Source organism: Melospiza melodia, chromosome 1 (assembly GCF_035770615.1).
Source record: "Melospiza melodia melodia isolate bMelMel2 chromosome 1, bMelMel2.pri, whole genome shotgun sequence".
NCBI classification, from domain to species: Eukaryota; Metazoa; Chordata; class Aves; order Passeriformes; family Passerellidae; genus Melospiza; species Melospiza melodia.
The window spans coordinates 2,968,142-2,982,110 of NC_086194.1; the positions used below are offsets into that span (position 1 = coordinate 2,968,142).

Genomic DNA, 13,969 nt, shown 5'->3' on the forward strand with positions numbered 1-13,969 from the left:
GAGCTTGGTTTTCCCAGGCAGTTTCATCAAACCACAAGTGCTTTGTGCCAACAGCCTGTTTGCAATATATGGGAATCTCTAATCACATTATCTCTTGGACTTTTGTGCTGGAACTGAGAAGGATGTGCAGACTTGCAGACATGACTAGATTTGGCATGGTGGTGCTGCAGCTATTTCTCCTCCTGCAGCTCAGCTAATGTTTATGTGGTCAGCTGAAGTGCCTGGGAATCTGTTCCCTTATGAGACACGAGGCTTGAGGAGCAGGTTTCTGTGAGCAGGGTGGGCAATGAAGGCAAAGTGCCATTTTAGGTAAGCACTAAATCACTGGTGCATTATTTAAATCAATAAATGCTCTTTGAGAAGGATTTACATGCAGAAATGTTGAAAACACACCACATCATTTGTTCTTACCAAACACCCTCTTTAAAGCCTCACTGAGGGCTGTGTAAATTACACTAATCTTAGTGCAGCAATAAATCTGATTTGTGTTTGCACTGATGTGACTCTGGGTCACTCTGGTTGTGTGAAGGGACCATGGTACCACAGCAAGTTATATCCTTTCCTGTTAAATTGTTGCTGAAGAGTTCATGGTCTAATTGATAGTGAGGATTTGAGACTGGTCTGATGGGGATGGGGGAAATTTTTCATCAAGATAAAGTTACAACTGATCTCTTCTGTGTCATTTCCTACCTCATTACTTTAGACACCCAATTTGGCTTTATAATCAGCTGAGTATCCCTAAGTAGAGCATTACTAAAAAATCTAAGAAGAATTCTGTTGTTTTGAGTTAGAGTTAAAACATCTTTAATTTGAAAGTTTCTACACCCTTCTGACTGTGTTAATTCTCCCCCTTCTAACTCTGCAGAAGTTGTTGTGCTCTCCTGGATCAATTCTATATTTTATCCCCTTTTTTTTTTAACCTCACATGTCTGCTGATGGTAAGCAGGAACCAAAGCTGGGTAATGGCTTTGTGGAAAGCACTAAGTGCAATGCATAAATTATTGCTTGTGTACAGGGCCAAGGAAAGAGCTGATGTGTCAGGTGGGCAATGAATGATCCTGAAAAACTCTGAGAGCTGTTAATAACTTGGTCAGCAAGGCTCATTCCTTCCATTCACTTTAATATGCTGATCAACTCTCAGTTCTGTTTGGCTGTAGTGAATCATCTTTTCCCATCAGAAAAGGTGAAATGAAAAACCCTCTAAACAGATACTAAACCTTTTGGAGATGGCAGAGTGAAAATCTGCATTTTTAGGCTGGGCCAAGGCTGTCAGTATGAACCTTAACTTGATTTTAGGATTAACCACTCCTAGCCCAGAAGGCACATCTGTCACTTCCTCAATTCTAAGGCTTTATCCTTTTGTTAGCTACAGCTGAAGTAAGGAAACGTGGGGTAAGTCTGCAGGGACTTGGCTTTGGCAGCTGAATTTGTGTTGAGGAAATGAACACACACTGAAATGGGGTGTCCCAAGCAAATACCTCCTGAAATGAGGTGTCTCAAACCATCACACACCTAAATGGGATGTCCCAAACAAACACACACCAAAATGGGATGTCCCAAACACACACACATCTAAAATAGGATGTCCCAAACACACACACATCCATTGAAATGGAATGTCCCAAAGAAACACACACTGAAATGGAGTGTCCCAAGCAGACACACATCTAAATGGGATGTTCCAAAGGCATACACATCTAAATAGGATGTCCCAAACAAGCACATGCTTAAATGGGATGTCCTAAACACACACACACCTAAATGGGATGTCCCAAACACACACCAAAATCTGGTGTCTCAAACACACACACCAAAATCTGGTGTCCCAAACAAACATCCACTGAAATAGGATGTCCCAAACAAGCACACACTGTAGTGAGATGTCTCAAACAAACACACACCAAAATCTGGTGTCCCATACAAACCTACACCAAAATGGGATGTCCCAAACACAAACACACACCTAAATGGGATATCCCAAACAAATACCCACTGAAATGGGGTGTCCCAAACACACACACCAAAATGGGATGTCCCAAACACACACATACCAAAATGGGATGTCCCAAACAAACACCCATTGAAATGGGATGTCCCAAACAAAGACACACCAAAATCTGATGTCCCAAACACCCACACACCTAAATGGGATGTCCTAAACACACACACCCCTAAATGGGATGTCCTAAACAAGCACACACCTAAATGGGATGTCCCAAACATACACACATCTAAATAAGATGTCCCAAACAAACATATACCACAACTGGATGGCCCAAACAGACACACATCTAAATGAGATGTCCCAAACAAGCACCCACTGAAATGGGATGTCCCAAAACACTCACACACCTAAATGGGATGTCCCAAAGACACATCATTATGCACAAAACTCATCCAGGCTGGCAGTGATACTCCAGTGTTATCAGTTGGATCCTCTTCTTACAACAGTGAGCATGACAGATCTTCCTGAGGGTTTTCACAAAGCAGGTTTCATCAAGCTGTGTGAAATCCATAAAGCTGTGTGAAATATATTTTAAAGGGCACTGGGAAATCCAAGTTGTGCCCTGGGTTTCAGAGCAGGGGTCGCTTTGTCAGGAGAATCTGTGGCATGCAAACCCCATCAAACTGCACAGAGCTGGGATTGCCTCTGCCAGTGCTGGCTGAAGGTGTGGGGTGAGGGAGCCCTTCCCCACAAAACCCAGGCATTGGGGAAGGGCTGGGGTTGTGGGAGCTCTGCCCTGTGTGAAGCCCTAACCCAGCTTTCCTCCCCCCAGCACAGTGTCCGCGATGGGCCACGTGCTCGTGGAGTCAGCAGCCACAGAGCCTTTCTTCCTCATCCCACCTGCAAGGTGGGTGTACAAACTTCATCAGCAGCAAGGAAAGTGCTCTGCCGTGCTCTGCAAGCTGCTGGAAATCCTTGTCTTGCCTGCCTTGCTTCTGTGGTGAAAGCTTCTTGCTCCATCCCTCCTGCCTGAAGCTGCCCCAGAGCTCTAACATCTGATTTCTCTCTTAATTCTATAATTGACTGCTTGTTTGACATCAATTTTTTTTCCATTTTTACTCCCAACCACCAAGATTTCTCCTGCTTTTTTTTTTTTTTTTTGTTCTAAAGAAGGTCTTCCTGAAAGCAGAGAGGTCAGAGAAGTAATGAACTACATAATAATGGGATGCATGGGAAAACTGCCCCTTCCTTTCAGCACATTTTGGCCACAAGAACTGCCATTGTGCAAGTGCTGCCTGAAGCCTTTCAGAGGGAGAAAATCAATAGCAGGGCATTTCATAGTTTAGTGTAGCACTTGGGAGATAGAATCTCCTTTTACTTTGGCAGTAGCAGTGAGAGGAGAGTCAGGGATAATTAATTGATCAGAGTTGGAAGTTTGTTTTCAGGGGTGATGAGGAGGGGAAGCATCCTGGAGGCAGCTTTTTAATGGCACTCCCTGTGACTTTGTAGCCAAATATTTCTCTTCTTTTTTATTGCAGTCTAGAGATGGGTGCTGGGGGGAGGTAGTGAGCTCTGCATTCTGCCTTCACCTTCAGACAAGTGTGTTGGAGACAGTGCTCAAATCCTGCCTTTGTTTCATTCCAGAGGTGGGAAACCAGACTCTCTGTGCTTGTGCTTCCCTCAGGTCTGCTGGCACGGACAACCTGAGCTGGGAAACGCTGCTGGGAGAGCTCCTAACACAGAGGCTTCTGTGCCAGCCTGCTGCAAAGGAGAGGGAAAAGCTCCTGGAGCTGCTGGCTGTGCTGCAGAGAAGGTACAGCAGCATCCTCTGTGGCATCAGGGAGCACTGCAGAGTCTGGGACGTGCCCCACACTGCATCACACGCTGCCATCCTTGCCTTAAATAGGGGCTTTTCAATTTTATTCTGCTCAATTTCCCTGCCTGGCTGATGATTCATTCTTTTTATTATTCTTTTAGAACAAAGGGCAGAAAAAAATGGAGCCGTCTTCCAGCTTGCTGCACCTAGATAAAAGCAGAATTGCTGTATTTATGGATGCATGGCTTTATTGAGGCAGCAATATTATTCATCAGTAGTAAATACTGTAATTATTGTTATAATATTCTCTTCCAAAGCTTTTCACATTCTTTTTAAGTTCCATTGTATCCTTTTCTAAATGAATTTTTTCTGGTTTAACAGAGGCATAGCAGTGATTTTTTTTTTAAATTTTATTTTCTATGATTCAATTCAATGTAAGATGATAAAAGCCAACCATGTTTTAGAAGAGAAGAGGAAGCAAAGTAATTTTTTTTACACCTTTCAGCTACTGGATTTTTCCCATTATGTGTTATTTGATTCCCAAATCTGTATTCCAATATTGGAAGTATATTCCTGTCAATACAATAAGCACTGTTTGCTTACTTGCTTTCATTTACCACAGTTATCATTCTCACTTTTATCACTTTTCTCCTGCATGATTAATAACAATCAGAAAAAAAATAGATTTTTTTTTTCTTTTAGAACTCTGGGAAAGGTGCTTTTAAAGCTATATTCTGGAAATACATGCTGGAAAAAAAATCTTTTTCATGTTTGTAAGCCCAGTGACTTTAATAGAGCTGTGCAGTCAGATGAGGATGGGGCTGTGAGTGGTAACTGAAGTGTGGCCACCACCAGTATGGAATAATGAAAACCAGAGTCAATGAAATGCACAGTTGGTTGTAAAATGTGCCATAAACTGATGATTCAGCAGCTCCACACTTATCACACATTTATCAAGCAGGTAACATAAATTTTGTGAGACTGTGTGCAATAACTCTTGGAAGACCTCAGGGTAATATAGCACCAGCCAGATTTCAATGTGAATATATTTTTAAAAGTCAGGTTTTCCTCCTCTTCCCTCCACTGCTGGGGTGTAACAAAGTTCAGGTAACACAGATAATGCTTAAATCAAGAGGAAGAGCCCTGGGAATTGTTACAAGTGGGATTTTCTACAGCACTTTAATTTAAATTATTCCTATTGGCAGATGATTCCATTAAAAAATCCCACAGATCTTGCCATTTTTCCTCCAGTTTTTGTGCAGAGTGGATGCCAGAGGAACACCAGGGTCAAATGAAAATTTAGTGAATGCAGAACCACCGAGAGGAATAAAATGTCTCAGAGCACATCACCAGCCTGGGAATTCACTGCCACAGGAGGTCGAGTCTTGCCTGTAGCTACATTTTAAAACCACTGATATAATTTTATTAGAGTTGTAATAATTTTTTTTTAAATTATACCAGCTAGGAGGGAAATAAACCAATCAAGTCTCTTGATTCAGAGTGTAACCAGCTTCCACCCGTGGGGTCAGGAGGGAAATTCTCTTTTTTAGTCCAATCCAGAGGGTCAATCTGTGTTTCTTTTTAGCTTTAAACTCCTTGGAATCACTTGGTGTCAGTCAGGGCCTCACTGGGTGCACATCAGATATTTTTGTAGTTAATTTTCTGAGATGTTATTCAGGATGGAGAGAGGCAATTTGCTTTTTTGTGATGCAACCACCAGTTTCTTTTCCACCCTCTCCCATCCATGGTCATGTCTGATTTCCAAGTTTATTAAAAGCAGAAGGTTCTTTTCTCCTCTCAGATAACTGACGCAAATGTTAGACTGTGTTTTTATAAACTCTTTGCCTTCCAAGCTTTCCCAGAGTGGCTAAAAAATTCAGTTTATTATTCCTCAGCAATCTGCAGTTTTCCTGCTCATCTGAAGGGTGGATTCACACAGGGAGCCAGAATTAAGGGATCTGAGCAAACAAACCCCTTGTTTCCAGCTGTACCCATTAGTTAATTCTCTTTTGCATATTTAGAAGAAATCACCTGATACAATTTCAGGGGGATTTCTGCCTTTGGATGGATGGAAAGTTCTTTCCCTTCTGTTGGAAGAAGCAGGATCCAGCACCAAGACTGATTTGACATAGACATGGCACAAATGAGCTGGACTCTTTTTTTTTTTTTTTTTTTTTTTTAATCATTATTTTTTTGCCTATCAGGGTGATGGAAAGCAGCAGCAAAGTCTTGGAAGCTGAGAAGGAGCTCCAGGAAGAGCAGTGGCAGAGTGACAGCCTGGAACAGCAGCTGGAAAAGCTGCAGGTGGATCCAGAGAGCAGCACAACTGCCCAGGAGCCTGCCCTGAGGAGCAGGAAAGGTAAAGGGGAGCCCTCAGCTGTTGTATTTGTGGGGTGCCCCATGGCAGGGAGGAATGATGGATCTGACTCCATGTTCTTAGAAGGCTAATTTATTATTTTATGATACTATATTATATTAAAGGCTAATTTATTATTTTATGATATTATATTGTATTAAAGAATGCTATACTAAACTATACTAAAGAATACAGAAAGGATACTTACAGAAGGATAAAAAGATAATAATGAAAACTTACAGAGCCCTGACATAGCTTGGCTGTGGTTGGTGAATGAGTGAAAACAATTCACATGAAACCAATGGAACAATCACCTGTGGGTAAACAATCTCCAACAACATTCCAAAGTAGCAAAACACAGGAGAAGCAAATCAGATAATTATAGTTTTCATTTTTTCTCTGAGGCTTCTCAGGAGAAGAATCCTGGGCAAAGGGATTTTTCCAGAAAAGAAAATCCCTTTCCACACTCAGCCACAGCCACGTCCCCTGTTTCACCTCTGGCCTTTACAGACAGTGACAACATTTGGGCTCCCCCTGCCAAACCTTGCACATGGTGATGGGACCTGCTCAGAGCCAGCAGCAAGGCAGGAGGCAAAATCCTGGCCCTTCTCCACTGGAGAGGCTTTTCCCTCAGGTCTGAGGGGGACCAGGATATTTGCAGTGTGTTTCCATGGGATAATTCCAGGAAAAAGAAAAGCTTTTCCCTGCTTTGTGCTGCCCCCAGAGCTCTTTTTACTCATGCCTGAGGGATTCAGCTGAAGGTTAAGAGCAGAATTAAAGGACATATCCCAATTTAAGGCCTGTCAGTGCCTATGAAAAACTATTGCTGGTGATGAAGTAATTAGATCTGGTGTAATTTATTATCCCATGAACGTGATAATCTCCTGCTATAAATATGAAAGCCTCCCTGGCGTAGTTAAAGAAAAAGAATTCATGGTGGATGTTAAATTTTTATTTCCCTGATCAGATCCTTTTATTGCTTAAGGACTCTGATTCTGTAAAGTGTCTAAACCAATAAAATGGCACATATTCTTAAGGAAAATTTTCCAGTGGTTTCCCTTTTTATGTGTATTTTCCTAAAGTAAAAAGACTTCAAATGCGAGAAGATGAACAGCAGGGAGGGGAATTTCAATTTGGCAAATGTTGGGGTGGTGTCAGGCTGAGTTAGGGTGACCAGAGGGCTCATCAGAAACCTTGGATGAGCCCTTCAGAGGAACCTTCATACTGAATGGGGACTGAATGGGTGCTTCAGACCTGCTTCTCTCTGTAAAAGATGGATTTGTTCCTTGCTGTGTCCTGGGAAGGGGCTCCAGCCCACTCTGACTCATTCCCATGTGGTTTTTTATGAGCACTGATTCTCAGAGTTGTCTCACCTGTATTAGCTGAGAGCAGAAAAATGTAGATCCCAGAAGTGTGAGAGCATTTTGGTGCTGTTCTGTACAGAATTTAACTGAGTTTCTGAGTGCTGAGACTTTTACACAGCCTGGTGAAGTGTTGATGTGTTCTGTTATCAAATCTTCTCCTTGAGAGACAAACTCTCCAACTCCTGAGGCTTTTTGCTCAAGTTTTGTTGTGCTGTAGTAAAGTTTTAGTAACTCTCCTTTGCTGGCTGGCATTTCATAGCCAGAGGAAGAAGCTGTTTTCACCAGTGACAGATCCCTTCTCACTAAATATTTAGTTCATTAATCTCCTCTGCTTAAGGACTAAAAGCAAAAGTAGAAAAGGATTGGCAGGAAGGCTAATAAGGAGAAATCCTCTCTAAATCCATGAGATGAGTAGGTAACAATCTATTCCACTCCCCTGCTTTGATGAGAGCTTTGTGATGTGCCAAAATTGGAGTTTGTACAAGAACCAAGTCTGTAGCACACCTCTTCAGCAGAGCAGGGAGGTTATCTCAATGCTTTCATGCCAGTGGTTGAGGAAATAAGGAAAAATGAAAAGCTTGAATACAAAATAGAGACTAGAAAACCTGCTAATTAACATAATATTTTCCTTTCTTTCTGAAAGTACAAAATTGTAGAGAGCTGATCTAATTGCTAGTCTAATGTTTCTGATCCCTTCAATTCAAGGGAAGTAGATAAAGATGCTAAGGAGCTGCAAACAACCCAGTTGTGTTTTTAAATCATTCAGGCTTTTCATTTTCTGTGCCTTTTTTTCCTGTTTTATCCAAATTCCAAATTATCAAAGAATAATCCCAGAGGAGGGATAGGTAAGTAACAGCAGGTTTTTCCTCAGCCCTGTAAAGCACAGCCTCAAGATCAAAAGCATTTTTTAGCTGTACAATGCAGCCTTTTCTTCTCATTTGTTTTTGTCAGAGTTCAGTACTCTCCAACCAGGTTCTTTCAGATAATTCCACACAAGGAGGATTTAGTGTTTTAATACCAAATTTGAAGATATTTGATATTATGAGGGAAATGGATTGGGCAAAGGGATACAGAAATGTGCCAACACGACACCACAAGCACAAACCAGCAATTGCAGTGTTCAGTAGGAGCACAGCACAGGTTCCAGCCTGGCTGTTCCCTGTCCTGGTGCTGGATTCCCAGTTAGGACTGCAGCCAGCTCCAGCCTGTTGTTCTCTTCATTTAGCTGCTTTCTTGATTTTTATAATTTATCTGGGGCTGATCCACACAAATCCTTCCCTCATGTTACCTGGCTCCAGGTAGGTAGTGCTGGCTATTGATTATTTTAGAGATAGCCATTTATTCACATTTACTAAAATGATTCAGCCTTCTGTCTAGAGCAGAGATCACCCTGCAGTCCTCAGGGCTGGGATGAGTTCAGCATCCTCTGCAATAGCTCTGCTCCCTTCCTGCTCTCCTTTCTGAGCTCCCTGAGCACTTCTCTGCTCCTCCTTCCACTGCAGCCACTCACTGGTCACAGCTTTTGCTTCTCCAGTCCCAGCTGTAAATTTGAATTATATGTTTCTCTACCACCCTGAAAAAAGTTTCTGAATTTTTTGGGATGACCAGAGCTGCATGTTTTGGGTAGATCTTTATTTAGGAAAGCATTCTTGAAGTAGAACCTTGGTTTGAAGTAAACCTTGCAGTACATTTAAACTACATTTTGTTTATGCTGAGGATCAAAGTGCTTTACAAAAGTTGTTTCAATGGGTGCCACGTGCAAACTTTGTCCCAGACATTCAGGAATCCACAGCTGTCATAATCTGAAACACAATTGCAAGATTAACATCAAATTAATCCTTTTCAGCTGTCTGTAACCTCTTGTTTTGGTCACTTCAATATTTTGAATTATTTTTCCTCCCTACATATGTCGGCATGTGAAGTGTAAATTCATCACGTTTTCATTTTACTAGAAGGAAATTAAAATAATTCTGTCATATATTTATGATATGTTATGGATGCAACACAGAATTTAGGAGATTAAACATTTATTTAAGAGATTAAGTACATTTTTTGAGAGAATAAATTCAGTGTTGTTTGACACCGACTCAGCACGCTGCCAAAACTGATTTGCTGTTTTACTAAAACTCCATTCTGTGATTGAACCTGCAGCCCAGGCCAGCCTCCCCGTGCATGTGAGTGACAGAGAGGAGCTCTCTGCAGCCCTGGCTGAGCTGCCCCTGGAGTCTCAGCTGGAGGAGCTGAGCAGGAGGTATGTTCTCCCTTTCTCCCTGCTGGGATTGCTCTGTCCTGCCCCAGGGAGAGGAGGAGCAAGGGCTCAGTTTGCTGTTTCTCAGGGCTCTGGCTTTCAGTGTTTTGTCCCCACAGCACAGGTGACTGTTCTCAGTTTGCTTTGAAGCTCCCCAGCTCACAGGGAGGTTTTTTTTTCCTTTTGTTTCCTTGCAGGCTTGGCTTCCAGCTGGATGAGAACAAAAGTCTGAAGGAGACTGTGACAGCCAAAGGGGAGGATTTTGAACTGCATCAAGCCACAATGGAGAAAGTGAGGGATGGGTTTGCAGAGGGTGCTCAGCCCCACACACCAAAGAGTTAATCCAGATATTGCCAGACCTTTGGGCTGCAGAGCAGGGACAGAGCCCAGGCACCAGTGTCATTTTGCAGCCTCAGATCCTGTCACTTCTTCAGCATTTGCAGGAGACGATGAGAAGCAGAGATGAAATACAAAAAGTGAAGGTTTTATGTGTCAGCACTTTCTGTCTCTGAGGCTTGGCAAGCAGGGTGGTGGGTGTAGTTTGGGAAGCTGCAATTCTGCAGGGGGATTTGGGACAAAACCTTCCAGGTTCCAGCACAGTGTTCCCTGGCAGGGCTTGATATTCAATCTGCTGCTGCCTTTATCAGCTCAGGAAGGAATTTGCTGTGCAAAAGTTAGGCCAGCCCCCTTCCTTAGAACAAAACAAGCTCTGTTTTTATCCCACACTGCTACCTGCCTGTCTCAGGCTTTCTGTAGCACTTCAGTGCCCAGGCACAGGATTATCCTGACCTGGGACTATCTGCACATCAGCTCTGGGTGGGCTCCTCTCATCATCCCAGCCTCTCTCTTTGCTTGAACATGCAGCAGATTTCTGAGTTTCCACTGAAGAGCTGTGCAGATTACCCCTGCAATGAATCAACCTACCTTAAATTCAGCTCATTCCATAAAAAACTTGCCACTCAGGTTATGAATTCCCTATTTCTGGGTCTCTGCATTCATCCATCGGGCCGATCTTGTTCTCCCTGGGAAGAAATGTTATAAAATGCAGGCAGGTCCTCACTGCAGCAGTGCTGGGACTTTTGGAGCTGCTGCAAACCCTGGCAGCCCTGTCCTTCTCTGCTGCAGCACAGTGAGGACACAGAGTGCAAGCTAATCAGGCATTGCCATGCAGCCTGCCAGTGCGCAGCAGCCTTGGGGATTCCAGGCAAATGGAGAGCCAGGCATTTTTGTACAGTGCTGCTTTGTTTCTCACTTGAAAGTCTTGAAAGCTTTTATTTTTTTCTCCTTTGCTTTGTCAGCCTCTTTTTATGAGCCTGAAATTTGTCAGGCTTTAACCCCAGGCAGCACCACCATGAATTTGCATTTCAGGGCTAAAGGCACCAGTGCAAAGTGGATTTTTGGGTTTCATCCTGACTGCCCTGTGCAGAGTGGAAAAAAGCAGAGCAGGAGTCACTCCAGATGTGTTGTTCCTGTCTTTTTTTTTTTTCCTGTTTAGGTTCAGAAATATCTCTTTTCAAGAAATGTTTCTTTTCAAACAGTTTTAGGAGTCCCGGATGGAGGAAGTCAGGGAGCTGGGGGATAAGCTCAGCACCTGGGAGTTAGCAGGGAATTAACCCTCCCTGTGCTGCACTGCCCTAGAGCTCAGCCCAGCTCTCTCACAAAAAGCAGGACCATCCATTGCAATATTTTTCCTGCCAGTATCATCAGAGGAAAAAGCACCTTGCAACCCTCAATCATCTCTGGACAACTTGAGGAATAAATCCTGGCTTGAGAGGAGCCACAGCTTTGGTTTCAGCTCCATGCTGATGCTCTGTGGAGGGGAGGAATCCTCTGGTGGGGATTTTAAGGAGCTGCAGGAGGGAGCAGATCCCTTGGGAAGGCTGCCTGAGCAGGAGCAGGGCTGTGGGAGCTGTGCTGCTAAATTCAGGCTGGAACTTGGAGCTGCAGGTTCTGATTTCACTTACACAGGAGTGTGAATCAATAATTATTTCCCAGGAGCAGAGCAGAGGCATCTGCTGCCCTTCCTGGTGCCCTGGCCCAGGGAAGCTGTGAAGATCAAACCTCTCTCCAGGAAAAGGGCTCTGAGTCAGCCCCTGAAGCACAGGAGGAAACTGGGATCTCACAGAACACACATGGACATTTTCTCCTTTTTCCTGCACCACCAAATGCTTACCAAAGAAAGAACCCAACCACCATAAAGCAGTTTGTTTAGGCAGCCTGTACCTGCAAGCAGCTGCTGCTCATGGAAATGGGCAATCTGTCTCCTGTCACAGTGGGGAGTGCACAATGTCCAGGGCTTCTCAGGATTTTGAAATGCACTTCCTCAGAGTGACCTGGCTTGAATTCTCCCCGTGCTGCCTCTTGCTGGTTCCCAGTTTTCAAGGAATGAGACCAATTTTCTTGCAGCATTTTGCTAAAAATATAAGGAACCCTGGCAGACCTTGGGAGCAGCAGCCCCCTGCACCCCAACCCATCACTCAGAGAACAAAATCAATGTCAATATTTTTCTCTCTGCCTGAAAAATCCCCACAGTGGAGATCCTCAGCCCCAGGATCTCTCCAGCACAGTTTCTTTAAGGGATACAGCTGATGTGAAATCACCACAACCCCCTGCTTCCCTTGGAACTTCCAGTGGTGTTTTTTTCCCTCATGGATAAGCATCAGCCTGTTAAAATCCTAACTTTCAGTTCAAATTTGAATTTCTCTGGCTCCAGTTTGCAGCCAGCCATCATTTTGCCTCTCTGGCTCTTGCTGGTTTCCAGTTTTCAAGAAATGAGATCAATTTTCTTGCAGCATTTTGCTAAAAATATAAGGAACCCTGGCAGACCTTGGGAGCAGCAGCCCCTGCCCATCACTCAGAGAACAAAATCAATGTCAATATTTTTGTTTCTGCCTGAAAAATCCCCACACTGGAGATCCTCAGCCCCAGAATCACTCCAGCACACTTGTGGATTTCTTTCAGGGATACAGCTGACATGGAATCACCACAAGCCCCTGCTTCCCTTGGAACTTTCACTGTTTTGTGGGTTTTTTTCCCTCATGGATAAACACCAGCCTGTTAAAATCCTAACTTTCAGTTCAAATTTGAATTTCTCTGGCTCCAGTTTGCAGCCAGCCATCATTTTGCCTCTCTGCCTCTTGCTGGTTCCCAGTTTTCAAGAAATGAGATCAATTTTCTTGCAGTATTTTGCTAAATATAAGGAACCCTGGCAGACCTTGGGAGCAGCAGCCCCTGCCCATCACTCAGAGAACAAAATCAATGTCAATATTTTTCTTTCTGCCTGAAAAATCCCCACAGTGGAGATCCTCAGCCCCAGGATCTCTCCAGCACAGTTTCTTTAAGGGATACAGCTGATATGGAATCACCACAACCCCCTGCTTCCCTTGGAACTTTCAGTGTTTTATTTTTCCCTCATAGATAAAAAACAGGCTGTTAAAATCCTGTGTTTCAGTTCAAATTTGAATTTCTCTGGCTCCAATTTGCAGCCAGCCATCGTTTTGCCTCTCTCAGATAAAAGCACTGTGAGTCCCCAGCATTTCCTCACTGGGACAACCCTCATCCAGTGAGAACTCGTGTCCCAGGCAGCTTTTTGATAAGCTCTGAGTTTTTCCAGCCTCTCCCTGCAGCTGAGGGTGGTGACAGGCTAGAGGTGACATCTCTGGCACAGGCTGGTGGGTACAGTTAAAGTTAATTTTACTGCCAGTATTTAGTTGTGGGCACTCCTTGTTAGCATTTAGGCAGATTTAACTGCAAATATGAGTTCTCCAAACTCTTGGAGAACCAAAATCTGTCTCCTGCCCTGGAGCTGGGCAGAGCTCCTGCATGGAGCAGCCATCAGGTGCTGATGGATGGATCCCATTTCAAAGTACAGCTGAACTGCTGGCAATAAGTGATCTTTGATGAATTGTCCTCCTTTCCTTTGGGCCTCTTGCCAGCAGTTTACCTTCAAAGAGCTTTCCAAAGTGGCTGTAAGATGAATTGAGTTGCATTAGGGTGGTTAAACACAGTATTGACACAGGAGAGCTCTCCCTGCCCTGGGATCTGCTTGGACAGGGGGCACAGGGTCAGCTGGGGGGTCAGAGCCCATCCCATGGGAATTCAGAGCTGTGGACTGGGGCTGTGGCTGGCTCATGCCCTCCCAAAGCAGGACGGGGATGGCAGGAGGAGATGGATTTCAGTTTTGGTGTGGGACAAATGGGGAAGAAGCTGGTGGCACAGGGGAGCTGAGTTGGAAACTGCT

At 43.9% G+C, this 13,969-nt stretch overlaps 1 protein-coding gene across 4 annotated transcripts in view; it reads left to right on the forward strand.

Moving 5' to 3' along the window:
- CCDC13 (coiled-coil domain containing 13) overlaps window positions 1-10,217 on the forward strand; it is a 28,803-nt gene extending 18,586 nt beyond the window's left edge. For 2 of the 4 annotated variants that reach the window (XM_063171266.1, XM_063171076.1), the window contains 5 exons: window positions 2,778-2,852; window positions 3,630-3,758; window positions 5,966-6,120; window positions 9,633-9,732; window positions 9,927-10,217. In XM_063171266.1, coding sequence (XP_063027336.1) covers window positions 2,778-2,852; window positions 3,630-3,758; window positions 5,966-6,120; window positions 9,633-9,732; window positions 9,927-10,071 — 604 coding nt within the window. In that variant the 3' untranslated portion in view covers window positions 10,072-10,217. The remainder of the gene's footprint in view (window positions 1-2,777; window positions 2,853-3,629; window positions 3,759-5,965; window positions 6,121-9,632; window positions 9,733-9,926) is intronic. The other 2 variants (XM_063171175.1, XM_063171352.1) reach the window with 2 other exon arrangements.
- Window positions 10,218-13,969: the final 3,752 nt, after the last annotated feature.